General features: G+C 35.6%; 1 protein-coding gene across 3 annotated transcripts in view; it reads left to right on the forward strand.

Annotated features, from left to right (window-relative positions):
- HLTF (helicase like transcription factor) overlaps positions 1 to 27,856 on the forward strand; it is a 60,382-nt gene that overhangs the window by 22,022 nt on the left and 10,504 nt on the right. For 2 of the 3 annotated variants that reach the window (XM_069563014.1, XM_069563003.1), the window contains exons 9-19: positions 3,173 to 3,248; positions 4,491 to 4,581; positions 6,443 to 6,525; positions 6,611 to 6,655; positions 7,514 to 7,603; positions 14,584 to 14,681; positions 19,134 to 19,277; positions 20,639 to 20,777; positions 21,507 to 21,642; positions 23,134 to 23,313; positions 27,281 to 27,405. In XM_069563014.1, coding sequence (XP_069419115.1) covers positions 3,173 to 3,248; positions 4,491 to 4,581; positions 6,443 to 6,525; positions 6,611 to 6,655; positions 7,514 to 7,603; positions 14,584 to 14,681; positions 19,134 to 19,277; positions 20,639 to 20,777; positions 21,507 to 21,642; positions 23,134 to 23,313; positions 27,281 to 27,405 — 1,207 coding nt within the window. The remainder of the gene's footprint in view (positions 1 to 3,172; positions 3,249 to 4,490; positions 4,582 to 6,442; positions 6,526 to 6,610; positions 6,656 to 7,513; positions 7,604 to 14,583; positions 14,682 to 19,133; positions 19,278 to 20,638; positions 20,778 to 21,506; positions 21,643 to 23,133; positions 23,314 to 27,280; positions 27,406 to 27,856) is intronic. The other variant, XM_069563023.1, reaches the window with a different exon arrangement.

Below are 27,856 nucleotides of genomic sequence, written 5' to 3' on the forward strand. Positions count from 1 at the left end.
AGTAATGCTCAAAATTCTGCAAGCCAGGCTTCAGCAATACGTGAACCGTGAACTTCCAGGTGTTCAAGCTGATTTTAGAAAAGGCAGAGGAACCAGAGATCGAATTGCCAACATCTGCTGGATCATGGAAAAAGCAAGAGAGTTCCAGAAAAACATCTATTTCTGCTGTATTGACTATGCCAAAGCCTTTGACTGTGTGGATCACAATAAACTGGAAAATTCTGAAAGATCTGGGAATACCTGACCACCTGACCTGCCTCTTGAGAAACCTGTATGCAGGTCAGGAAGCAAGTTAGAACTGGACATGGATCAACAGACTGGTTCCAAATAGGAAAAGGAGTACATCAAGTCTGTATATTGTCACCCTGCTTATTTAACTTCTATGCAGAGTACGTCATGAGAAACACTGGGCTGGATGAAGCACAAGCTGGAATCAAGATTGCCGGGAGAAATATCAATAGCCTCAGATATGCAGATGACACCACCCTTTTGGCAGAAAGTGAAGAACTAAAGAGCCTCTTGATGAAAGTAAAAGAGGAGAGTGAAAAAGTTGGCTTAAAGCTCAACATTCAGAAAACTAAGATCATGGCATCCAGTCCCCTCACTTCATGGCAGATCGATGGGGAAACAGTGGAAACAGTGGCTGACTTTATTTTCTTTGGCTCCAAAATCACTGCAGATGGTGATTGCAGCCATGAAATTAAAAGACGCTTAACTCTTTGGAAAGAAAATTATGGTCAACCTAGATAGCATATTAAAAAGCAGAGCATTACTTTGTCAACAAAGTTCCATCTAGTCAAGGCTATGGTTTTTCCAGTAGTCATGTATAGATATGAGAGTTGGACTATAAAGAGAGCTGAGTGCAGAAGAATTGATGCTTTTGAACTGTGGTGTTGGAGAAGACCCTTGAGAGTCCCTTGGACTGCAAGAAGATCCAACCAGTCCTTACTAAAGGAGATCAGTCCTGGGTGTTCATTGGAAGGACTGATGTTGAAGCTGAAACTCCAGCACTTTGGCCACCTGATGCAAAGAGCTGACTCATTGGAAAAGACCCCGAGGCTGGGAAAGATTGAGGGCAGGAGGAGAAGGGGACAACAGAGGATGACATGGTTGGATGGCATCACCAACTCAATGGACATGAGTTTGGGTAAACTCTGGTAGTTGGTGATGGACAGGAAGGCCTGGTGTGCTGTGGTTTATGGGGTCGCAAAGAGTCGGACATGACTGAGTGAACCAAACCGAAGAATTAATAAAGAATTAGTTTTATAAGGCAAATAAGTGCTATTAGAATGAAATGGTTGTTCTTCATTCTCAACTGAAAGTCCAAAGAACTTATAATGGGAAATAATTTAAGTACAAGGTATATGCAAAATATTTTTTTCTTTTGGACTTTTCTCTGCTACTGTTCTTCTGATTTCTTCATTTTCAAAGATGCTGCATATTGGTTTCATACCGCTGTTTATTATTTTCCATTTTCTTAATTTCTAAGCTTAGTTGCATTTCCTTCTTTGTACTTTTATTGGAAGTTTAACTGTGGTATTAACATGTAAGATTCAGTCCCCTACCCTGAATATTCCAGTGTTTTTTACCTTTTTTTTTCTCCCTACATTTTAGTTATTAAAACTGAAAAATAGTTCCTAAGACTATGTAAAATTCATTGTTAATTACCTGTTTAACAGTAAGGCATTCTTTTTTCCCCTTAAGATCAGCCATGCATTTAACGTGTTATGTAGTAGAAAGGCTTTATGATATTTTGTTTGCTACATTAGTTGAAATTGAGACTGAAAATGTGATTTCCAGCCAGGCATTTACTGCAATAGAAATTTCATTGTGTTAAATAGATTTGGATATTGCAAACTTACAGAGTAAAAATTAAATTCCATGAGATGGGAGCATAGTATTTGATAGTTTAGGCTTTATATGTACATTCTTTTTGACCTTCATGAAGAAAAGGTTTGCTGAGCCAAGTCATTGAATGTGAAAAGAATAATGTAAAGGACATCCTTTGTTTTGTAGATAAAATTTTAAATTATTTCTCCATGCTGTTTAATATGAGTGATTATGCTGATTACTGAGGAAGACTGGGTAAGATGTCTTGACTGAAGGCATTTTTAACATCTGCTTCTTGGAGCTAATGCTTTTAAAAATTAATTATCTAATTTCTAGTCACATATTTCTAAATATGGTATATCTTGGATTTTTAATTTATTTAGACTCATACTGTTGAAAGGGGATAGATTTTCTTTTTAACCACATTTTTAGAGAAATGTAAACTCTAGTGGGATTTTTTAAAATGTTTAAAATTATCTTTTAAAAAATAAAATAAAATATCTTTTATTGGCCTTAATTCTAGGTAAAAATTACATTGTACTCCTGCTATCCAATCTTGAACCCACTCTGAGGTTTTGAACCCACTCTGAGGTTCAAAATAATGATCTTCCTTTCACAATATACCTACCTTTCTTTTTAAACTGAAAGAATTAATTTAATTAAACCCAATTTTATTTGTCATTCCTTCATACAGAATCAAGTCTAGAATTAAGTCTAGGAACCCTGCCCTAGTAGACTCAGTTGAAAATATTTTCACAGAGAAGTATAAAAGTTTGCTTTTATAGAAATTCTTGTGCTCACATAGATGCATTTTTGAAACAAAGAAACAGGAAGGGAAAAGAACAAAGAATTGGCAGGAAAATCCCTGATAGAGCAGGGGAGCAGGCACTCTGATATCTGACTATTGGATCTACCCACTCTAAGAATTACAGAGAAAAAAAGGATATCAATGGCAGCTTAGCTTCACTATAGATCTGTTATCTATTGAGAAGGGACTCTAGGTTTGAAAGTTTCTAGTGTTAGAATTCCTTTTAATTTTGAAGTAAATCTCATTCATGACTGTTTCTCACAGTAATATGCCATTTATAATTGAAGTTTGCTTTTTTGTATTTCTTTTGAAAAGGTCGAGACAGACTAGTTTTCTTTTTTTAGATACCTGTTGAAATTTTTTTTCAATTTGTACATTTTTCCTCTTAATGTACCTCCTTGCATTGCTCCAGAATAGGGTAGCCATTTAAGTAGTCTTTATTGTATAAAGTAAAGCAGTATAAAATAGGATATATTTTTAAGTTTACTTAAAACTGACAGCAGTACTATGTAAGAAATATGCCTTTTCATCTAGGAATGTAATGTTTATGATGAATCTATGGAACTTGGAGGAAACAATACCAGTGAAAAGGCAGCTGGACTAATCAAAGGTAAACCTTCATTTTGAACATGACCTCATAGATTTTTCCGATTTAATGATGTAATTCCACCTCTGGCTTTAGTACTGTACAAAAATTTCAGATTATTTTTTTCTAAAGAATCTCATGAAAACTGGTAGTCAAGAAAAATTTCATGAAGGAGGCGATGATGAAATTGGGTGGTAGCACATTAAAGAATCTGAGGAAGAACATTTTTGGTTGAGAAAAAAAGCCCCAGGAAAGAGCAGGTAAAAACAAAACAAAACAGAGTATCTTGCTCTGGGACCTCAGAATAGTTTGTGGTATTTATAATGTAAAGAAATAACTGAATATGAATAGGTAGGCTTGAATAGCAGCAGATTTAGATAGGTTAGAGCCAAATTAGAGGAGAAATGAAAAGGGATGCAGTTATATGGTTGCATTTAGCAGTTAGTGACTTTTGTAAAATTAATTTCTGAAGATTGGTTAGAGTAGAGCAAGACTGAAGATATTTTAAAATAAGACTAGTAGATGAAGAAATAGAAATAACATCTGTGTTCTGTTACTGATTTTGCTATGTTTGAGACGGGCAAAATAGATGGAGAGAGAGGCAGAATTGAGGGCTTCGAGGTGGGGGCAGGGTTTAGGAAAAAATTTTGCATGTAATGGAAAGAATAATTTGTTGGCCTTTGGGAGGAAATGTGATCAAGGAAATAGGTAGATGAGTTAGCATGAGAAGGAAAGGAAATAATGCTGAGGAAAAATATAATATTTGAAAGAATTAAAAAATTTTAAAAAAGGAAAATTGGTTAATTTATAGAAGATGACATCTGATTTTCTTTATAAAGTGAAGTAGGTCATCTGCTGAGAGTAAAAGGAGTTTAAAATCTGGGCGGAGGATCCAGTGTATGATAGTATAGCTGTTCCAGGTGAGTGGGTAGGGAGGTGCTGTGATAGGTAGAAGAGTTGCTAAGTGATACAAGGTTGACAACTGAGATTGGGAAGTGTACATTTATTATACCACTTGTTTATTGTTCATTTTTTTCTGCAGCAGCTCTCAGCTGCCTTGGTATAGCAGGAAATACAGTCAGTGTGGGGACTGACTGGATGACTACAGGGGAAACAACTAGGTTACAAAAAAGTTGAAATTACTTTTGTGAGAAAATACTAGATTAGGAAACTAGCTATTGAGTTAGAAAACCAACGTTTTAAGAAAGATGCTTCTTGTCTGAGATAGTTTACTAATACTCTTTATCCTTTTCTTTGAAATGAAAGGATCTAGATGTAGTGGAGAACCCAGTATTTCGGATGTCAAGGGAAAGAATAAATATCCCAAATCAGAATTCTCTAGCTCCCGCCCCAAAAGGTAAACTCTATTATGGTTTGATTTTATGTAATATGTTTAAACTCTTTCTCTATTTTCTTACGTATGCAAGAAAGATATGACCATTATCTCCACAACATAGTTCTTTCAAATACATTCTTTAATTTGAAACTGCTAAAATCATTGTGACTTAGGGAGGTAGACTGTTCTCATTTTGTAGGTTAAAAAGTAATCGATAATTTTTAATAATCACTATCTTTCTATCATTTTCCTGTTTCTTTCACATAGGAACTGAGATCTCACTCTTGGGTTTTTTGTTTTCATTGAGACTTAAGAAGAGTTTTCTTTGTGAATTTAAGGAGTTGAGAACTGATGTATATTTATTGGACAACTTGACAAAAGCATTGTTTGCTCATTTGAGTTGTTTCTCAATTCACCTTTAGTAGAAATAAAAACGAAGAAGGCAATGGCAAGCCACTCCAGTACTCCTGCCTGGAAAATCCCATGGACGGAGGAGCCTGGTAGGCTGCAGTCCATTGGGTCGCTGAGAGTGGGGCACGACTGAGTGACTTCACTTTCAGTTTTCACTTTCATGCACTGGAGAAGGAAATGGCAACCCACTCCAGTATTATTGCCTGGAGAATCCCAGGGACAGAGGAGCCTAGTGGGCTGCCGTCTGTGGGGTCGCACAGAGTCAGACACGACTGAAGTGACTTAGCAGCAGCAGCAGAAATAAAATATGATAAAGTTGTTTATGGACAGTATTATATTCATGTAGACTGGAAGGAGAATTTGAATAAAACCCATAATGCCCCTCTGATTTCCACTTGAATTGTTAAGTTTATAAATTTTATTTATTTCTGAGGTAGATCTAAATACTTGGCTTTTGTGTTTTTTTGTTCACTATCAATACCTGCAGGTATGACCCCAAATCTGAGTCCCTCTTAGCTATTCTATTTGAAATAGAGATTTCAAATCTGGGGCTTTGTTAATTGTTCTGTCTTTAATACCTGTCTGAACTGAGTATAAAACCAGGACTCATCAGTTTCCCTTTTATCTAGATCTCAAATCTTATATAACTCTGAACTGAACATGAGTCTGGGTAACAGAGTACTATCAGCTGGACAGGATTAGGTCCAAGGGTGTGGAAATAATGATGACATGGGAAAAACAACAACCAACACACAAACTATTAATTAAACTATTAATTAAAACATAGAGATATACTTACTGTATAGCCGGGACTATTTTAGAGGCTTTACATGTGGTAACACATTTTATTGTACAGACTGAATTGTATCTTTATTCCTATTTTCCAAGTGAGGAAACTGAAACTTAGAAGAATATTAGGTAATTTGCCAAAAGTCACATAGCAAATAAATGGTGGAATGGAGATTTGAATCTAGGCAGTCTCATTCCACAGTCCATTGTTTCTAGGCACTTAAACATAGTACTGTACTACTTCTACACGGAATTTATAAAAGTTTCTATTATGAAATAATTACATTTTTGCCTCTTAGCTGTTTACTTTATATTGGAGGGTTTTCTTTGATAATCAAAATCACTTCTTTTTTGTTCTAGTTTTGTACAAGTATTTTAATTGAATTACCAAATACTGAATAAAGTGTTGAAGAGATTACTATTCTAGAAGGTTTACTTTCTCAAATTTATTTTAATAATCATAATACTGTATTATGTACAGTTAAATGCATCTGGCTGTGAAAGCAAAATGCTTTTAGCAAATTTGGCTTTTATTTGTCAAATAAAATTTTTTTTCCCTTGAAATTTTCTCAAAAAATAAACCAGGGTAAGACAAAAGCATTTGTATTACATTTAATAAACATAGATTTTATATCCCATTTTATTTTGGGTTGATAAAAAAATTGTGTATACTTAATTTTAGGAGAAAATCTGCTGCTGTACAGTACACTGAAAGTAGTGATTCAGAGGAAGTTGAACCAAGTGAATTGCCACAGAAAATGAAAGGTAATATGAAATGAGTTTGATTTGATAATGTGTCCTGTATTTTAATTTCCTAGTGTGACCACATTATATTTGGTTTTGTTTTTAGGCAAACTGAAAAGAACACAATCAGAGACTAAAATCAGAGTAAAAGGTATGTGTGTACATCTCAATATCCCCTATCTACACTTAAAGATTATTAAAGTAATCATTGATTTGTATCTGTCTAGCTTGGAATTCTTTAGTAATAGATCTTAAAGTTGACTACTTTTTACATTTAAACTATTTGTGGAGTTTACCAAGGGTATTAAATGAATGAAGCAAATTGAAAGAATAGTTTCAAATTAAAGTCTAAGAGAAAATATTTAAACTGACTTTAGACAAAACAAAAATCTTTCTACTGCTTATGAAATGACTTCAATAAAACCTGTTTTGTATATGTATAAATTGTAGTTACAGAAGTGTGGTGAGACTGCCTTTTTGTCAATATAGCTCAGCTATTATATTTAGCATTATAGAAATTTACAAATGTTGAGTATCTTTACTTTTTCCTTTGTCTTTAAAACATCTTTACTTTATCTCCTAATCTGGTTGTATCATATTCCTAGGCTAAGAAATTGTGTTGCATTTGGAAGATAACTTATCACCATTTGACTGATCTGAAAATTTGGCAGCATCTTCATTAAAAGTTAAACACCTGTTTCATTGAAAATATTCTCCTTCCACCTAGGAGCTGAATCACTTTGCATTTGACTGCTTCTACTTTCATATTTCTTCCTTTGGAGAAGCTTCAGTTTATCATGAATGACTGTTTCTTCTCTGAGCTAGAAAGATGCTTAGTGTCAAAAGAGGCAGTTTTGGTTACTAGAAATAATTTTATATTTATTTAATAATACAAACTCTTAAAGTTTGTAAGTGGTATTGTTTCCTATCCTTAGAAAGTTATCTGTACTTAAGTACAGGAGAGAATTAGTTTTCAAATTTCTTAATGATTCTGTGGTTTGTACTTCAGCAGGATCTTCTAAGGTTCAAGAGGATGCAGAGTTTGAATGTGCACTTACTTCATCTACCCCTGCAGCAAAAAAGAAAATGTTGAAAAAGGGTAAGTAAATCTGCTTTTGTTTGGTTTATTTTTTCTGTTTCTCAAATAAAATTTTAAATGGCAAAAGTATAAAATCATATTACTAGAAGAAAGTAGAGAAAAAATAGTCTCATTTTTTAAAGTACAGTTTATTGTACTTGTATTTTCCTGTTCTATTTGTTTTAGTTAGGTCAAAAATATGATGGACAGAGGTCTCTTACTCATTTGAGTAGCAGAGATATTGTTTCTAGTAAAGGCACAGAGCAATTTATGGCTGTTTTAAAACTTAATTTAATTTGGATTAATTAGAATTGTAAATATTTATTATTGGTATGAGAATTTGTTTTTCAATTAAAAATGTGAGTGATATTTATTATTACTTTATAATTTGTAATTCGTAAGAAAGTGACACTGCTTAAGAGTCTAAATATTTGAAATGGAAAGAGATTGGACTGCGGTTAAAGAGATCTAGCAAATTATTTTATCTCTGTACCTTAGTAACTTCTGTTTTACATATTGAAGATGCAGCAGACAAGTCTATTTTCATGGGGCTTATGTCTATTGATGAGGTGGAAACATAAACATGTAAACATAATTTAAAATGTTTTTAATTTATTTTTTACTTAAGTGTGGTTGCTTTACAGTATTATATGTTACAGGTATACAGTTTTTAAAGGTACTACTCCACTTATAGTTATTATAAAATATTGGCTATATTCCCCATGTTGTACAATATATCCTTGTATCTCATACCTAATGTTTTGTACTTACTCCCCTGTCTCTCCTCTGCCCCTCCCCTATTCCTTCTCCCCACTGGTGACCACTAGTTCTCTGTATCTGTGAGTCTACTTTTTTGTTATATTCACTAGTTTGTTGTATTTGTTAGATGATTCTTATAAGTGATACCATACAATATTTGTCTTCTCTGTCTGACTTATTTCATTTAGCATAATGCTCTTCAAGTCCAGTCATGTTGTTTCAAATAGTAAAATTTTATTTTTCTTTTTGAAAATAATATTGTTTTATTTATTTTTGTTGTTGTTCAGTCACTCAGTGTCTTTGAGACCCCATGGACCACAGGATGCCAGGCTTCCCTGTCCTTCACTATCTCCTGGAGTTTGCTCAAACTCATGTCCATTGAATTGGTGATACAATCCAACCATCTCATCGTCTGTTGTTCCCTTCTTCTCATGCCCTCAGTCTTTCCCAGGATCAGGGTCTTTTCCAATGAGTCGGCTTTTCGCATCAAGTGGCCAAAGTATTGGAACTTCAGCATCTGTCCTTCCAATGAATAGTCAGAGTTAATTTCCTTTAGGATTAACTAGTTTGATCTCCTTCCTGTCCAAGGAACTCTCAAGAGTCTTCTTCAACACCACAGTGTTGGACCTCTTCATGGTCCAACTCTCACAGACATCTGTGACTACTGGAAAAACCATAGCTTTGACTAGATGGACCTTTGTCAGCAAAGTAATGTCTTTGCTTTTTACTACCCTATCTAGGTTTTTCATAGGTTTTCTTCCAAGGAGCAGGAGTCTTTTAATTTTTTGGCTGCGGTCACCATCTGCAATGATTTTGGAGCCCAAGAAAATGGTCTGTCACTATTTCTGTTGTTTCCCTATCTTTGCCATGAAGTGATGGGACCGGATACCATGATCTTCGTTTTTTGATTGTTGAGTTTTTAAGCCAACTTTTTCACTCTTCTCTTTCACCTTTATCAAGAGGCTCTTTAGTTCCTCTTCACTTTCTGCCATTATTTGTTTTTAACTTTTTCTTTTGGCTGTACCACATGGCTTGTGAAATCTAAGTTTCCAGACCAGAGATTGAACATGGGCCTTAGCAGTGAAAGTGCTGAGTTCTAACCACTAGACCACCAGTGAATTCCCCAAATTTCATTCTTTTTTAATGGCTGAGTAATATTCCATTGTGTGTGTGTGTGTGTGTGTGTGTGTGTGTGTGACATCTTTTTTTTTCCATTCATCTATTGATGGACACTTAGGTTGCTCTGTATTTTGGCAGTTATAAATAACGCTGTTGTGAACTTTGGGGTGAGTGTGTTTTTTTAGAGTTAAGTGTTTTTATCTTTTTGTATATACCCAAGTGTAGAATTGCTGGGTCATATGGTTCTTTGAGAAACTACCTTACTGTTTTTCAGTTGCTGTACCAATTTTTATTTCCACTAATAGTATATGAGGGTTCCATTTTCTCTACAGCTTCGCTAACATTTATTATTTGCATTCTTTTAGATGATAGCCATTCTGACAGGTATGAGGTATTTGATACCTCATTGTAGTTTTGATTTGCATTTCCCTGATGGTTAGTGATGTTGAGTATATTTTCATGTGTGTGTTGGCCATCTACATTTCCTCTTTGAAACAATGTCTGTTCAGGTCTTCTGCCCATTTTTTAATTGGGTTGTTTGTGTTTTTGATGTTGAGTTATATGAGCTGGTTTTATATGTTGGATATTAATCCCTTATTAGTCAAATCATTTGCAAATATATCCTCCCATTTAGTAGGCCTCCCATTTAGCTTATTTGTTTTGTCAATGGTTTCCTTTGCTGTGCAAAAGCTTTTAAGTTTAATCAGGTCCCGTTTGTTTATCTTTGTTTTTATTTTCTTTAGGAGATGGATCCAAAAAATATTGCAGTGATTCATATCAAAGAGTGTTCTGTTTTCCTGTAGGAGTTTTATAGTATCTGGTTTTACCTTTAGGTCTTTAGTCTATTTTGAGTTTATTTTCATATGTGGTGTTAGTGAATATTCTACTTTCATTTTTTTACATGTAGCTGTCCAGATTTCCCATCACCGCTTATTGAAGAGGCTGTTTTCCATTGTATATTCTTGTCTTTTTTGTTGTAGGTAATTGATAAGTATGTAGGTTTATTTCTGAGCTCTCTGTACTGTTCCATTGATCTGTGTGCTGCAGCCATACTGTTTTGATTACTGTAGCTTTATAGTATAGTTTGAAGTCAGAGAGCATGATTCCTCCAGCTCTGTAAAAATCACTGCTACTAAACAGAAAAAGGAAAAAAAAATGAACTTATTTACAGGACAGCAGTGTAGACGCAGACATAGAAACCAGATTTGTGGACACAGTGCGAGGAGGAGAGGATGGGGCAAATTGAGAGAGTAGCATTGAAACATATATATTACCTTATGTAAAATTACATAGCCAGTAGGAGTTTGCTGTATGACACAGGGAGCTCAATTCTGGTGTGCTGTAACAATCTGGGGGGGTGGGGGGTGGGGTAGGAGGGAGATTCAAGAGGGAGGGGACATATGTATACCTATGGTTGGTTCATGTTGATCCATGGCAGAAACCAGCATACTATTGTAAAGCAGTTATGCTCTAATTAAAAATAATTAAAAGAAAAAGAAAAAATGAATAAAAAGAAATGAGGACACTTTAAGAGACTTCTGGGAAAGCACCAAGCTCACTAATTATAGTACTATAATATAGCATTATAGTACTCCCAGAAGGAGAAGAGGAAAAGAAAAAGCCTGAGACGTAATAGCTAAAAACTTCACTAACCTGGGAAACAGTCACCCAAATTGAGGAACAACTGAGTTCCATACAGGATGAATCCAGGGAGGAACATGCTAAGACATTGTAATTAAAATGGCAAAAATTAAAGGGTAAATATTTAATGCAGCAAGGAAAAAGCAGCAAATAAACATACAAAGGAACTCCCTTAAGGATATCAGTTGATTTTTCAGCAGAAACTCTGCAGGCCAGAAGGGAGTGGCTTGATAAATTTAAAGTAATGAAAGAGAACAACCTACAGCCAAGAATACTCTACCCAGAAAGAGTCTCCTAAAGATTTGATGGAGAAATCAAAAGCTTTACAGACAAGCAAAAGATGAAAGAGTTCAGCACTACAAAACCAGGTTTACAACAATTGTTAAAGGAACTTCTCTAAGCAAAAAAGGAAAGTCCACAACTAGGAACAAAATTACGGAAAGAAAAAACTCACCAGTAAAGGGCAAATGTACAGTTAAAGTAGAAAATCATCCTCATACAAAGCTAGTTACGGAGGTTGAAAGACAAAGTAGTAAAATCATCTATGAAGCAGTTAAGGAATACACAAAACAATTAGATGTAAAATATCTCAAAAATAGTAATCATAAGGGAGTTTTAAAATGCATTTGAAATTAAGAGATTAGCAACTTAAAATAATTATGTACAAAAACCTTATTAGTTCAGTTCAGTCATTCATTCGTGTCCAACTCTTTGTGACCCATGGACTGCAGCATGCCAGGCTTCCCTGTCCATCACCAACTCCCAGAGCTTACTCAAACTCATGTGCAATGAGTCAGTGATGCCATCCAATGATGGTGATGCCATCTCATCCTCTGTTGTCCCTTTCTCCTCCTGCCTTCAATCTTTCCCAGCGTCAGGGTCTTTTCCAGTGCATCAGTCCTTTGCATCAGGTGGCCAGAGTATTGGGGCTTCAGCTTCAGCATCAGTCCTTCCAAAGAATATTCAGGACTGACTTCCTTTAGGATTTACAAAACCTCATGGTAATTGCAAACCAAAATCTATAAAAAATATACATACAAAAAAGAAAAAGAAGTGCAAGTATAACACTAAAGATAGTCATCAAATAATAAGAGAACAAAAGAAGGGGAAAAAAGACCTACAAAAGGAAATCCAAAATAACTACCAAAATGGCAATAAGAAGATAGACATATATCAATAATTATGGACCAGATGTTCCAGTCAAAAGACATAGAATGAGACTTTCCTTATGGGCAGTGGTTAAGACTTTGCCTTCCAATTCAGGGGGTTCAGGTCAATCCCTAGTCAGGGAGCTAAGATCCGACATATTTGGGGGCCAAAAAACCCAAAATGTAAAGCATAATCATTATTTTAACAAATTCAATAAGGACTTTGAAAATGGAGCTTCCCTGGTAGCTCAGTTGGTAAAGAATCCGCCTACAGTGTAAGAGACACAAGAGACTCTGGTTTGATCCCTTGGTCAGGAAGATCCCCCCATGGACAGAGGAACCTGGTGAACTACAGTCCATAGGGTAGCAAAGAGTCAGATACAACTGAAGTGACTTAGCGAGCAGCAAACATGAAGAAAATAAAGGAAAATAGTGAAATAAATACTGAGCTTAGGTTCCTGGTTAAAAATTACGAAAGGAGTACATCAAGGCTGTATATTATCACCCTGCTTATTTAACTTATATGCAGATTACATCCTGCGAAATGCCAGGCTGGATGAAGCACAAACTGGAATCAAGATTTCTGGAGAAGTGTCAATAAGCTCAGATGTGCAGATGACACCACCCTTATGGCAGAAAGCAAAGAGGAACTAAAGACTCTTTTGATGAAGATGAAAGAGGAGGGTGAAAAAGCTGGCTTAAAACTCAGCATTCAGAAAACAAAGATCATGGCATCTGGTCCCATCACTTCATGGAAAATAGGTCAGCAAACAGTGGAAACAGTGACAGATTATTTTCTTGGCTCCAAAATTACTGTGCATGGCGACTGCAGCCATGAAATTAAAAGACACTTGCTCCTTGGATGTGGAGCACTGAAGAACTGATGCTTTCAAACTGCTGTGTTAGAGAAGACTCTTGAGAGTCCCTTGGACTGCAAGGAGATCCAACCAGTTAATCCTAAAGGAAATCAGTCCTGAATATTCATTGGAAGGACTGATGCTGAAGTTGAAACTCCAGGACTTTGGCCACCTGATGGGAATAGCTGACTTACTGGAAAAGACTCTGATGCTGGGAAAGACTGAAGGCAGGAGGGAAAGGGGATGAGCGAGGACAAGATGGTTGGATGGTATCACTGACTCAAAGGACATGAATTTGAGCAAACTCTGGGAGATGGTAAAGGGCAGGGAAGCCTGGTGTGCTGTAGTCCATAGAGTCACAAAGAGTCAGACACAATTGAGCAACTAAACAACAACAACCTATTTAAGAAGGTGATATTTGAACTAGCAAAGAATGATGAGAAAGAGTTAAGTTTTGTCTAAAATCAGAAAATTAAAAATAGAAAATTCTTTTTAGATTACTCTTGACCCTAACTGTAGAAATTTTAAGAAATGTGGGACTTCTCTGGCAGTTCAGTGGTTAAAACTCTGTGCTTCTAATGCAGGTAGCAAGGATTAGATCCCTGGTCAGGAAACCAAGATCTCAGAAGCTGTGGGGCACAGCCTGTCCCGCCATCCCCCACCCCCCGCCCCCCCCAAAAAAATCTCAGTTTATAGGCAAGGAACAGGAACACACAGTGTACAGAACTGTAAATTACCTTGGAGAACAAGTAAGCCATACAGTGAACCCAGAGATACTAGAGAGTGATCAGAGAGAGAAGCTGACTAGACAGAGCGGCCATCTGAGTCAGTTGTGTCTTTTACAACAATCTCAGAAGTGATACACTATCATTTCTACCATATCCTGTTGGTCATATTGTTGTTGTTTAGTTGCTAAGTTGTGTCTGACTCTTCACAACCTCATGGACTGTAGCGCATCAGGCTCCTCTGTCCATGGGATTTTCCAGGCAAGAATACTGGAGTGGGTTGGCATTTCCTTCTCCAGGGGATCATATACACCAAGTCTAGTTCAATGTGGAAGAGGGCTATACAAGATTGTGACTTTGGGGAAATAGATACCATTTGGGCCCATCTTGGAGTCTGATACCACATTAACTATAGTACAAATTCAGAAAACTGCATAAAACAAATTTTAATAACTATGAATAACCTAACAAGTATTAGGAGATAGTCCAGACTTCTTCCCTATGCCCTTTCTCAGTTATCATTCTCTACATTCCCCATAAACAATCACTATTCAGATTTTTAGTTGTATAAAGTGGCAAGGTAAAATCTAGTTCCTGTTACTTCATTATGGTTAGAAACAGAAGTTTTTTTGTTTCTTTTTAATTACTCCTAATTTCTCTTCATAGAGGCACATTTTTGACGTATCTTTATTGACTTCATGTATGTTTGAGAAAAACCTGCTGAAGGATGTGTCGCTGATTCATTCTTTTAGGAGCATCTGCAGTGGAGAGTTCAAAGAAAACTGATGTTGAAGATAAACCAAGAACAACACTGATCATCTGTCCACTTTCTGTGTTAAGCAACTGGATGGTAAGTCTTTACAGCCCTTTAAAAATATAATTTATATTTGTCTTACACTATAAGACAGTCATTCATTGGGAGAAATACGGTTGGTTAGCACTTTATAGTTAAATTCAAATAATTGTTAGTTGACTTGGGGTTATTTTTACTGAATTGAAGTAGTTTTTCTCTGAAAATGTATAGTAGAGAAAGAAACATTTTCAGTTGCTATTGTAAGATTTGACTTATACTTCTGCCTCTTTCCTTTCTGTCTCCTGAAGTAGGAAAGGTGTATAGTTTAAGACCACACCATATTTATGAACTGTTGAAATCTCTTTCTGAAGCGCACCACTAATGATAACTTGTTTAACAGCGTATTACATTTAATGAGCTCTTATATGCTCAGTTTTTCCTAAACTCTTCCCATAGATTTTCTCAATGAATCCTCATAACTAGTATTCTCATTTTCCAAGTGACTGGATTAAAACACAGAGAAATTAAATAACTTGCCTAAGGTCGTCCAGCCAATAAATGATGGAGCAAGGAGATAGTGTCCAACATTCTGACTCTAGAGCCTATACTTTTAAGCTACTCGCCAGAAAATATAGTCTTTTTTTTTTCCTTCGAGATTGCTTTTCTGTTGTAAAACATTACATTGGAATGGAGCCTTTTTTTGTGTAGGAGCAGCTTGGTTCTATTTCCTTTCTAGTTTGACCTTCAAGCTGCATGTTTTAATGAAATAATGACTGTTGAAAGCATTGTGAACATAAAGACCACTGGATTTGAACTTCCATTCTTGCCACCTGCAAGGTTATCTGCATCTGTCCTCGACTTGCCTCCTTTTATCTCAGACGTGGAAGAGTTCCTACTCTTTATAAAGATCAGAACATGAGTCTGTACATTAGATTTCATCTCTTTCTGCTTTTGCATTTTGTCTGTTATTCTTCCTCTTGTCTGGTTATCCAGTCTCTCTCCACTGGCTCTTTCATGAAACATACTCAGATCCTTTTGATTTTCAAATGCTTTCTCTTGAGTATGTCTCATATTTAATGATTATGTCTCATTTTAAAGGAGTGATGGTTGAGCATATAGGGATAAGAATTAGAATTTTGCAATCTCTGCAAGTTGCTGGTTTCCAAGCCCCCCAGTGACATAACTGTACAGTACTGTAATAAGCAGGCTAGAAGTAACCTTTCCTTCCTTTCTTTGTCTTCAGATGTGGGAAAGAATCCAGTTAAAGGAGTAAAATACCAATCCCAAATACACCACATAATTTTGGGGGCTATTTAGGTTACCTGTCATCCCAGTGGAAAATTAAGTAGTAACTCCTATTTCATTCACGCAGACAGACACACACATACAACCTACCACAGTGACTACAAACTCAATACTATAGGTTCTCTTTCACCAAGAGTTAATTTTCTTTTATGTCAAGTCTAATTTTCCACAAATATTATCTGTTCCATTTAAAGGCTAACACATTGATTGACTTTTCTCATACTGTTCTCTTTCTCCTTTCCTTTTCCACTTGATGAAATTCTTGATAAAATTCTGTTGATAATTGATAAAGATTTCTTAATAAAATTTCTGCATTTTCACCTTTAATGTTTCATGTTTTATCTTCTTTATATTTTTGCCTTTGCTGTTTCAGATTTCATTCTCTCTTTAGCTCACAGTAAGTCTGGGTTTTGCTCCTGTCTTCCTTAGTCTCGTCAGAGACTTCATTGTTGCCGTGTCCAGTGAATTCCCTTTATGTTTTCCCCTGCACTGACTTTCTTTTTTGTTTTCCTTTTATTACTTTTTGTTATGTGTTATTTTGTAAATCATCTTTAACCATTTTGGTAAATAGAGGGAATGAGCATAAATTACAAATTTAAAAATTAATCTTGTATTTGTTCTTAAAACTTAGATATTCTTTGGTCCTTCACTCAAGATTTTGTTTGCTGCCCCAGTGACCATTGTTTTTCTCCATTCCATACATCATATGTAGTCTGCCTTTTTTCTCCTAAGCTTTTTTTTTTTTAAGTATTATAAAAATTTGTAATGAGATCCATGTTCAGTTCAGTTCAGTCGCTTAGTCGTGTCCAACTCTTTGTGACCCCATGGACTGCAGCACGCCAGGCCTCCCTGTCCATCACCAACTCTTGGAGTTTACCCAAACTCATGTCCATTGAGTCGGTGATGCCATCCAACCGTTTCATCATCTGTCGTCCCCTTCTCTTCCCGCCTTCAGTCTTTCCCAGCATCAGGGTCTTTTCAAATGAGTCAGTTCTTCGCATCAGGTGGCCGAAGTATTGGAGTGTCAGCGTCAACGTCAGTCCTTCCAGTGAACGCCCAGGACTGATCTCCTTTAGGATGCGCTGGTTGGACTCCTTTGCAGTCCAAGGGACTCTCAGGAGTCTTCTCCAACACCACAGTTCAAAAGCATCAATTCTTTGGTGCTCAGCTTTCTTTATTAGTCCAACTCTCACATCCATACAGGACTACTGGAAAAACCATAGCCTTGACTAGATGGATCTTTGTTGGCAAAGTAATGAATGTCTCTGCTTTTTCATATGCTGTCTAGGTTGGTCATAACTTTCCTTCCCAGGTGTAAGCGTCTTTTAATTTCATGGCTTCAGTCACCATCTGCAGTGATTTTGGAGCCCCCAAAAATAAAGTCTGCTACTGTTTCCCCATCTATTTGCCATGAAGTGATGGGACTGGATGCCATGATCTTAGTTTCTGCATGTTGAGCTTTAAGCCAACTTTTTCATTCTCCTCTTTCATATTAGTCCTCTAGATTTAAGAATCAAAAGTTTGCCACATTTGCTTTATATTTTTCTTTGCTGGAATATTTTAAATTGTGCCTCAGACCTCATGTCTTATCCTCCAATAGAGGATATGAAAACAACAGAGCTGAGAGATTCTGAGCAGGAAAAAAAAAAAAAAGATGAGAAAGAGAAGACACTAAGGAGACATAGCTGGGAAACTATTAGGTGAAAAATGATGAAAGATGAAGACCTAAACCAGAATGGCAAAAGCCCAGAATGGAAACAGCTGATATGTACATGGACTGATGGGGACTATCCTCCAATAGAAGCATAAGCTTTGCCCTTTAAATATTGCTCTCTCTAGCCTCTTTCCCTAAACATACCTTTATCATTGTATTTGTTTTCCTTAGAGCATCTTATTTATTCCAGTGATTTCATGTCCTGATACTGATAACTTTGAAGTCTATATCTACATTTGCATTATAGGCCAATATTTAAATTTTTGTGGTGTATTTCTCCAGTTAGATATTTTAAGGTGACCAAAATTTTAAAATGTCTAAAATAGTAATACTCATTACCTCTTTCTCATCTTTATGCCTGTTTTTCCTTAATTTTTTTTAAAACTTCTTTGTATCATTATCACACAGTTCTTCTAGTAGTTTTTTAAGTTTCAGAGTCTTCTTTTGATTTCTCCCTTTTCTTCATGTTCTGTATTAGTTCTCAAGTCCCCATCAGTCCATGTACATATCAGCTGTTTCCATTCTGGGCTTTTGCCATTCTGGTTTAGGTCTTCATCTTTCATCATTTTTCACCTAATAGTTTCCCAGCTATGTCTCCTTAGTGTCTTCTCTTTCTCATCTTTTTTTTTTTTTCCTGCTCAGAATCTCTCAGCTCTGTTGTTTTCATAAGTTAAAAAAACCCAAACAAAAAACTCTGTAAGTTTTAAAAACTGATTGTGTTGTTAAGGAGGGCAGTAACCTGGTCTTATTTTTTTCTTTAGCTGTACCATCTTTCTAGTTTATACCTGACAAATAGTAGTCTTATAATAAATGAATGAAAGTGGATACTGTGCTTGAAACTCTACCTACATTCATGAAAATATTCCTTACTGTTCTTTTATTGTTTAATTTTTAAAGATTAAACTGGAATCATTAAAGATCCTTTTTGTAGAATACTAAATTTAAGAAAACCTAATTACTGTCTTAAAAGAGCTTGCTGCTGCTGCTGTTGCTGCTAAGTCGCTTCAGTTGTGTCCGACTCTGTGCGACCCCATAGATGGCAGCCCACCGTCCCTGGGATTCTCCAGGCAAGAACACTGGAGTGGGTTGCGATTGAACGGGAAAAGTGAAAGTGAAGTCACTCAGTCATGTCCAACTTTTAGCGACCCCATGGACTGCAGCCTACCAGGCTCCGCCGTCCATGGGATTTTCCCGGCAAGAGTACTGGAGTGGGTTGCCATTGCCTTCTTTTAACTTCTAAAGATGAAGCAGCCGCTCACTGGTAGGGCCAGGCAAAATTTATATAATGTATTATCACTGTAAATATGTCAGTTTCTCTGGCAATAAAATATTAGTATTGTTATTGTTGTTTTAGTTTAGATTTCGTGAAACTTGTTTTTATGGGATTTTAGTAGTTTGACTCGTCAAACTGCCAAGACAGTATATTTTATGTACGTGTTAAACCTGATACTAATCTTCTCATTATTAAAATATTTCTAATTTTCTTTTAGGACCAGTTTGGACAACACATAAAATCAGATGTGCACTTGAATTTTTATGTTTATTATGGTCCTGATCGTGTTAGAGACCCAACCTTGCTTTCAAAACAGGATATTGTTTTGACTACATACAATATTTTAACTCATGACTATGGTGTAAGTGTGTTGATACTCAGAGATTTTCAGAAGTTGAATTTAAGAAATTGTTTCAGGTTTCTAAAGTGTTCTAAAATTTAGGCTTTATACTCTTACTTTTTTTCTTTCTGAATATATAAGAAGTAAATAGGAAATTTTTTAAGTAAAATATTTTATTAAAACAAATTTTACCTACATCTTGTTACTTAAGTGTGGCTGCTGGAAAATTGAATATGACATATGTGCTTGCACAACATTCCTGTTGGACAGTGCTGCTCTAGACCCTTTTTTCAGAACCATTCACATGCATACCTATCCACATAACTCAGCATATAATTTCAGGAACTGGTGGGAGTGCCCTGAATCCCTTCTGTGGGCTCTACCTCCAAATTAAGGATCTCTGTTTCAGGAGTTGATGGGTTTCTTTAGATGTGGAATTTGGCACATCATCACTGCACAGATGGAGAAACTTGAGCATCAAGCTGTCCTTCCAGCTATGATCATAGCTAGTGCGGGGACCCCGTCATCTGATCTTCTGGGGTGTGGGGCTGCCTGGCCCTCATGTACAGGTGTGGAGGGCAGGCCCTGGGTGTCACCTCTTAGAGGGTGATGCTGCTTCTGCCTCTCTAGTCGCCACAAGAGAAAATTGTTTTTTAATATTTTGCCAGAAAAAAAGAAGGTTCAACTTCCTTTAGATAATAATTTAGGAATATTTTATATTTAGACCACTTGAATTTATAAATTTGAATTTAAGTGTATCCAGCAATTTGTCAATGAATTCTTTTTCTAACTTGAAATATTGTTTTCTGTCACAATGATTTGATAATTGTTTGTTTAAAAATAAGCTTTTTTAATATCTGAAACAGGAGTTTCCCAATTCATTTAGGATTCCAATTGTCTAATTCCAGTTGTTAAGTGAAAATGTTCTCCAAAATACTTTATTATAAACATTTTAGTCTTCGGGTAAGAATATTGATTTTTACATTAAAAAGTCATTCTGTTATATTCAAGTAATTCTTATAGCTGACATCATATGTCATATGTTTGACTCTGAGGCATGATAACTTAGTGTTTTGAACCATGATCTCAGCAGAAAGCTAGACAACCTGGATTTGAATGCTAGCTCAGCACTTCCTAGCTGTGGTACTTTGAGCAACATATACCATACCTTGGTGCTTCAATTTTCTCATTTGTAAAATAGGAATAATAATACTTTATAAGTTGGTGAACATCCAATAATTTAATGTATGTAATGCTTAAAGAAGTACCTACCACATAGTAAGTGATGATATTAAAAAATAAGAACTCATATTATTATCAAATTACATAAAGTATTATCTTAATTTCCTGTGTTTTTAATTCATATGAAATATTTATTTCAGACTAAGGGTGATAGTCCATTACATAGCATAAGGTGGCTAAGAGTGATCCTGGATGAAGGACATGCCATACGAAATCCAAATGCTCAGCAAACAAAAGCTGTGCTTGATTTAGAAGCAGAAAGAAGATGGGTTTTGACAGGTAATGATATGGATTTTGAGATAACATATACTATCTCACTGGATTTTGAGATAGCATATACTTTAGCAAAGTTAATTCCAAAATACATGTTGTTAAGTAAGTTATGAGGTAACTTGTAAATTTGAAGTGGATATAAAGTCTCCAAAAATTAATTATAGAAATCATTTAATAAAACTGACTTTTTTTCTTAACTTCCCATGATACAGCAACATTTGAATTATAGTTTATTTATAGAACAGTCACCAGAATAATTTTTCAACATTGGATTTGACACTTTATTATTTTTTAAAATTTTTATTGGATTTGACACTTTAATTCTCCAATCAGAATCTTGATTTCTCTGCTTCCCATCTTGGAGCTTGTTTGCTACATGTGAACCTATACTGGAAGATGGGGACAAGAATATAAACTCAAAAATTAGTTTTTTTCTTCTTGCTAGTGCTACTAATTTAAAAATCTGATAAGCAAATGTTCTTGATAAGGGGAAAGTTAAGTTTACAGGATCTGTGTTCTTTTTGTTAGTATGGCAAGTGAGAGCTAAAAGTTAGAGCCAGACTGGATTTTGAGATTGTGTATGTGTTTAACAAAGCATTATAGTCACAGCTTAATAGTGGGTATGCTTAGAACTAAGTGCCCATTTTCAAGTGTTGTCTCAGTTAATTGGGCCAGGTGGATATTTTGATTGTGTACTCTTGCTGTAGAGTTATAAGAGTTTTATGTTCTTTTTAGGCACTCCAATTCAGAATTCTTTAAAGGACTTGTGGTCTCTTCTTTCCTTTTTAAAACTTAAACCATTTGTTGATAGAGAATGGTGGCATAGAACAATACAGCGTCCTGTCACAATGGGAGATGAAGCTGGACTTAGGTAAGTAATTTCACAACTGATAGTTATAAATAATTGTTAGCAGCTTGAACCAGTTGCCACTTTCATTACCCCTTTAACCTGACTGTTGTGGCTTTCCTCTCCAAAACATGTTTACAGCTTAATGCATTTGACTCTCAAAATCTAATGATTCTTGTTTATGGAGATGAAAATTTCTAACTGTCACTAAAAAGTTAATCAGACTTTCCCCTGATTTTAGTCAAAACTGTGAAGAAAGAGCAGAGCTATATGGTCTTTGTGTGTTGCTCTTACCCTCAAAACCACCATTAATAAACAGTAATAGGAAAAATATGCTCAGAGAATCCAATATACACTAAATTTTCATAACTGATAAGTTTTAAGCATTAGATAGTTTTAGTGATAATTGAATGTTGTGATAATACAGTGGCATCACCAACAGTTTCTACAAGAGAGAAAGTTGTTTCTGGTGGAGATAGATAAAAGTTGAGAACATAAAAGTCAACTTGGTGATAGCCATTTTAAAAGCAAGGTATTCGGCTAACGTGTATTTTGCTACACATATTTTGCTACAGTGGTGGGTTTCAGACAGGGTTTAGGATTCATTAGCAGTTTGTAAAATCATCAAGATGACAGCTAGCATTATAGCTGCTCATTAAATAAAATGAAATAGAGTAGAAGATTTAATAAAACAGCAAAGTGTATCACAAACAGTATCATTTTGTGAAATATTCATTTCTGTCTTGTGTGTGTTTGTGTATATGTTTGTTGGATAGACTTCTTACTGTGAGTTATAGTGAAAAAGGTTCAAAAGCCACTAACCTAGCTTGCAGTATTGTCTACTTGATTCCTTAGAGTCAACTATTTGAATTCTAATTTAAGAAATTGTATTTATATTTCAGTGTTAGGAAAATATCTTTTTTTAAAGAGTTGATACGCTTTCTTTTTTTCCCTGATACTGAGAAAAGAGAGTGTAAAGGTTGTAGAATCTATTCCCTCTTCTGAATTGTCACATCATGTTTTTATTTTTGGTATTCATTATTTTATAAAAATTACTTACTTATGTACCTTGATTTTCATATTACTGGAGAAACTTTTTGAAGATAAGATCTTACTCATATTTATGAACTTATGATACTTAGTATAATGCCTTGTGCTTAATAGGTGCTTACGAATTTGAGTGTCAAACATTGGGTGATATAGTTGACAGAATTGAGAAAAATGGTTAGTGATTAGAAAAATGGGGAGATGAGTGTAAGAAAAATAAGGACAGAATAAAAGATTAAACTGTGACAGGTACTGAATTGAGAGCAAATTTAGATGCATTTTGTTGCTCCGATTTTCTCTGTGGAAAATGTCTGTCATTATCAGATTGGATAAAAATCCCTAAACATTTTTTTTCAAATCTTTACCAAGTTTATAAAACTAACAGATTAATATATTTATTTTTGTTCTCATAGAATCAACTTATATAGGAATGAAAAGTTACGTAATTATTTGTTTTATTTTGACTAGGCGTTTGCAGTCCCTAATTAAAAATATTACACTTAGAAGAACAAAGACAAGCAAAATTAAAGGAAAACCTGTTTTGGAGTTACCAGAACGTAAAGTATTTATTCAGCACATTACACTTTCAGATGAAGAGAGAAAGATTTACCAGTCCGTGAAAAATGAAGGCAAAGCTACTATTGGAAGGTATGGAGAAAGAAAGTCATTTTAGAAATCAGTTTTTTTCTTTGTTAACTTTAATTGAAGAGCCTTTTTAGAAATGTAAGTTATAAAAGCCTTCAGTACACTGAAGTATAATTTGTTTTTAAGTATTCAAACTACTTTTTTATAAATTAATAATTGGTGTGAAATAGTATTATAATTCACCACGTAAGTAACTCCTACAGTTAGGGAAAAAAGTTTATGTGAAATGGCAAGTTTTGAATTGCTTAGTCAGAAGACCTTGCTTGCTTCTGTTGCCGTTTTTGTGACATGGGAGAAGATTAAAAGCGTTGAAAGAAGTATACATAGGGAAAAGAAACCTATTAAAGACTAAAACTTGAAATTTTTATAGCGTTCAGGGAAGATTATTTCACCAAGAAGGTAATACATGGGAAAGGATTTAAAGAAGATTGGGGCTAAGGGACATTTCTGGCAGAGGGGAACAGCAAGTGTAAAGGTCCTGAGTTGGGAGTAAACCTGAGGAACTTGAGCAACAAAGAGGCAATTGTGGCTGGATAATATGAGCAAGGTGGAAAATAGTAATGATGGTAGAGAGCTGTTGGAGTAGAGGCGGGTGACAATTATGTAAGGCATTGTGGCATATTTTAGGAACTTTGGCTTTTACTGTTTATGAGATTTAGGAACCTCTGAAGTGTCTTGAACCGCAGGAGTGACTTAATTTTATTTTTATTTAAAAGTATCACTGGCTGTTGTGTTATTTAGTAATAAGGCATAAATAGGGAGAACAGTTGGGACTTCTCAGGTGGCACTAGTGGTAAAGCAACTGCCGGCCAGTGCAGGAGACATAAGAACCACAGGTTCGATCCCTGGGTTGGGAAGATCCCCTGGGGGAGGGCACGGCAACTCACTCCAGTCTTCTTGCCTGAAGAATCCCCATGAACAGAGGAGCCTGGTGGGCTACCATCCATGGGGTTGCAAAGAGTCGGACATGACTGAAGCGAGTTAGCGCAGGGAGAACAGTGGCAGTAATCAAAGTAAGAGATGAGGGTATTTTCTTACTGCAGTAATAGTGATGAGGAGGGTGAGAAATGCCTAGATTTTGTTACATTTGAAGGGAGAGCCAACAGAACTTGCTGATTTTATATAGTGTGCGGTGTGAGAGAAGTGGAAGATTACTGCAAGGTTTTTCACGTGAGTGACTAGAAGGATGAAATTGCCATTTGCAGAATATGTCTATGGGAGGAGTAGAATTTTTTCAGGGAAAATAAGAAACTGCACTTTGGACACATTGATTCTGTGATCCCTGTGTGTTTTCCAACTGGAGATGTCACATACTCGGTTGGATATGAGGTTAGAGTTCATAGGAATTATCTTGGTTTGATACAAATTTGAAAGTCACCTGTGTGTAAATGATAATTAAAACCAGGGGACTGGATAAGGTCACCAAGAGAGTGAGTGAAGTTAGAGAAGAGTTCTAACAAGACAGAAGTAGCTGGTGCGGTAGGAGGAGGCTTCTACTTCAGTATCTGGCACTCAAAAGGAATTTCTTAAACTGAAATAATGATTTTCAGTGTAAGAAGTGATGCCAAGAAGTAGTTAGACTATTGGTAAATGTTATTGTATTTGAAAGGTTGAAAAAAAATCTTTATTGAAACTGTTCTTAAATAAGTATTTTAAAAATATCTTACTAGGTAATACATTTACAAACATTGAGCAGTTACTAGGTGTTAATGCAATCATCTGAGAGTGCTTTATGTGTATTAATTCACAGCAGTTCTGTTAATTCAGTACAAAGATTACCTACATTTTACTGAGGAAGAATCTGAGGCACAGAGGCAGTTAGTTGACTTACCTTGTGTCACACAGCTAATGACAGAGCTGGTGCTTAAACTCAGGCAGTTTGATTCTAGAATTTGTAAGTTTAATCTTTATATTGCCTGTTCCTTGCATTTTTGAATGTTATTGTTATGTGCGTGCTCATTTGCATTTGACTCTTTGTGACTCTATGGACTGTGTAGACTGCCCAGGCAAGAATACTGGAGTGGGTATCCATTTCCTGCGTTGGTGGGTGAATTCTTTACTACTGTGCCACCTGGGAAGCCTGCATTCTTGAGTACTGAGAAGCATTTGTTGCCATACTACTACCCTTACTAACAATATTAGCACATATATATCATTCATTGTAGTTCAGCACTGTTGTAAATGCTTTGCATATGGTAACTTTTTTAATATAGCAATCCTATTAGGTATATATTATGCCACTGTTACAACTGAGGAAGCTCAAGGCACAGGTTGAGAAACCTGCCCAAGGTTTCACAGTTAAACTGACAGAGTCAGGTTTTGAATTCAGATAGTTTAGCTCTGGAGTCTGTCCTCTTAACCATTAGGCTATATTTCTTCTATTGCTTTAATACTAAAATATCAGATTGCCTTGGTATATAATTTTTGGATCACTCATTCTTCCTTCAGAAACTTTATTGTCTTTTTTTCTGTATTTTATATTGAATCTTTCCCTTGAAAACCTTGATTTTATTTTTATTCTTTTCTTTAAAGTCAAGCAATTTTACCAGGACCTCTCTCTGTTGATTATTTTTTTCCTGGAACAGGTGGTACCATTTAAATCTGTAGACTCCAGGATTCCCCTGTACCCCACTTCAGGAAAGTTTTCTTAAATATTGCTTTCTGCTCCATTGTTTTATTTCTCTGTGTAGGTTGGATAGTCTTTGTTTTTTCATAGGTATCATTTTACTCTAATCTTTTATATTTTTCTGTTTAATTTTGCTTTTCTCAATCCTGTTTCCCACATTCTTTCCTGTGTTTTTATCAGTGGCTAGTCCAGTGGCTCAGTGGTAAAGAATCCACCTGCAATGCAGGAGACAGGGGTTTGATACCTATATGGGGAAGAATCCCTGGAGAAGGACATGGTAACCCACTCCAGTATTCTTGCCTGGAGAATCCCATGGAAGAGGAGCCTGGTGGGCTATAGTCCATATGGTTGCGAAGAGTCAGACGTAACTGAAGCGACTGAGCAGACACCCACACAGTCTCTTTTATGCTGGGTTTCCTGTGGCTTTCTCTGATAGTTCACTTTTCTCTTTCTCACTCTTTAGCTGTACCAGCCCATTTTTGATCTCTGTTTTGTTTTGCCATACCTTTTCAAAGTTTTGTCTCTGCCTTAAGCTATTGGTGTTTTTTTTAGGAGGAACTAACTGTTTTATTGAGTGGTATTATGGCAGAATTCTTGGTCATAATTTTTAATTTGTTCTGTGGAAACTTTTTTCTGGTGAGTTTTCTTTTGATGCTATTTGTTTTCTTCCTTGATCTGTGCTGATTATTACTCTTATATGAATGTATTGAGTTCTTTCTGGACTAGCTGTTTGCAAGAGATTTATCATACAAAGGGACAGGAATCATAGCTGTATGCTTGACTGGTAGGAAATATATCAGGGTGTTACATGTGAGTTCTTTCAACAGAGATTGGAAGCTTTAGGGTTCCCTATGATATGGAATGCTGTGCTTGTAGTATTTTCTAAAAGAAAAAACACAGTAGGTCAGTGTGTTTCCTTATTCAGTTTGTCTCCCCTTTTTCCTGGTATAAACTTGTCCTGGGATGTTCAAGCCATGAGCCACACACCCTGTTTTTGTTTCTGCATGTGAGAGATGGTGGCTTTCTCCTTAGGGCGTGCTGTCTATTTTGAAGAGTTGTGCTCTGGCAGGTCTGCTTGAGATCTGCAGTCATATCTCTCATTATTTTCCTGTTTGACATTACTTGTAGTTTGCAGCCATTTCTCATATACTTTGCTTTATTGGTGTAAATCTCTCGTGGTTTCATTAAAGGTAAGAGTTTACTTTTCTGTTTTCCATTCTTGTTTTGAAGTGATTTCTAGGGAAGAAGAGAACAGTGTTATTTTTTGTCTGTGTGTGTGCTGTTTTAGAATAGGAAATACTATTGTTTAGAGGCCTTCATAGTATTTAACATTTTTACCTCTAGGTATTTTAATGAAGGGACTGTCCTTGCACACTATGCAGATGTCCTGGGTCTTCTGCTTAGATTGCGGCAGATTTGTTGTCATACACACCTTCTTGCAAATGCAGTGTCTTCCAGTGGTCCCTCAGGTAGGTAAATGTGATTGGTTTACACATTGTATTTGTTAGAGATATTTAAGTCAAAATAAGAAATTATTCATGTGGCCTAAATTTGGTTTGTCAAATGAACATTGATTTTTAGTATAGGACTCAACTAGAAATATACTCAAAAATCTCTGTAACAATGAAGTGGAATTTTAATGAGGTTTTCCAGGATTTCCAATGATAGTCTTAGAAGAAAGGATCAAATCACATCAGCCTTTTATTCTATGGCAGTACCTGCAGATTGTGTTATAATATTGTTTCTGTGTAAGGTATGATATGTGGAACTTCTGAATTTTTCTTAAAATTTCAAATTTAAATCATGCTTTTTACCTATGATAAAAAAATAAAAGACTAAGAACTACCCAAGCAAAACTTTTCCCTATATAAGGAAGATTAAGATTGTCTAGTCTTATTACAAGTCTTCCTCTGAAATTAA

The sequence above is a fragment of the Ovis canadensis genome, chromosome 1, assembly GCF_042477335.2.
Source record: "Ovis canadensis isolate MfBH-ARS-UI-01 breed Bighorn chromosome 1, ARS-UI_OviCan_v2, whole genome shotgun sequence".
Classification (NCBI taxonomy): domain Eukaryota; kingdom Metazoa; phylum Chordata; class Mammalia; order Artiodactyla; family Bovidae; genus Ovis; species Ovis canadensis.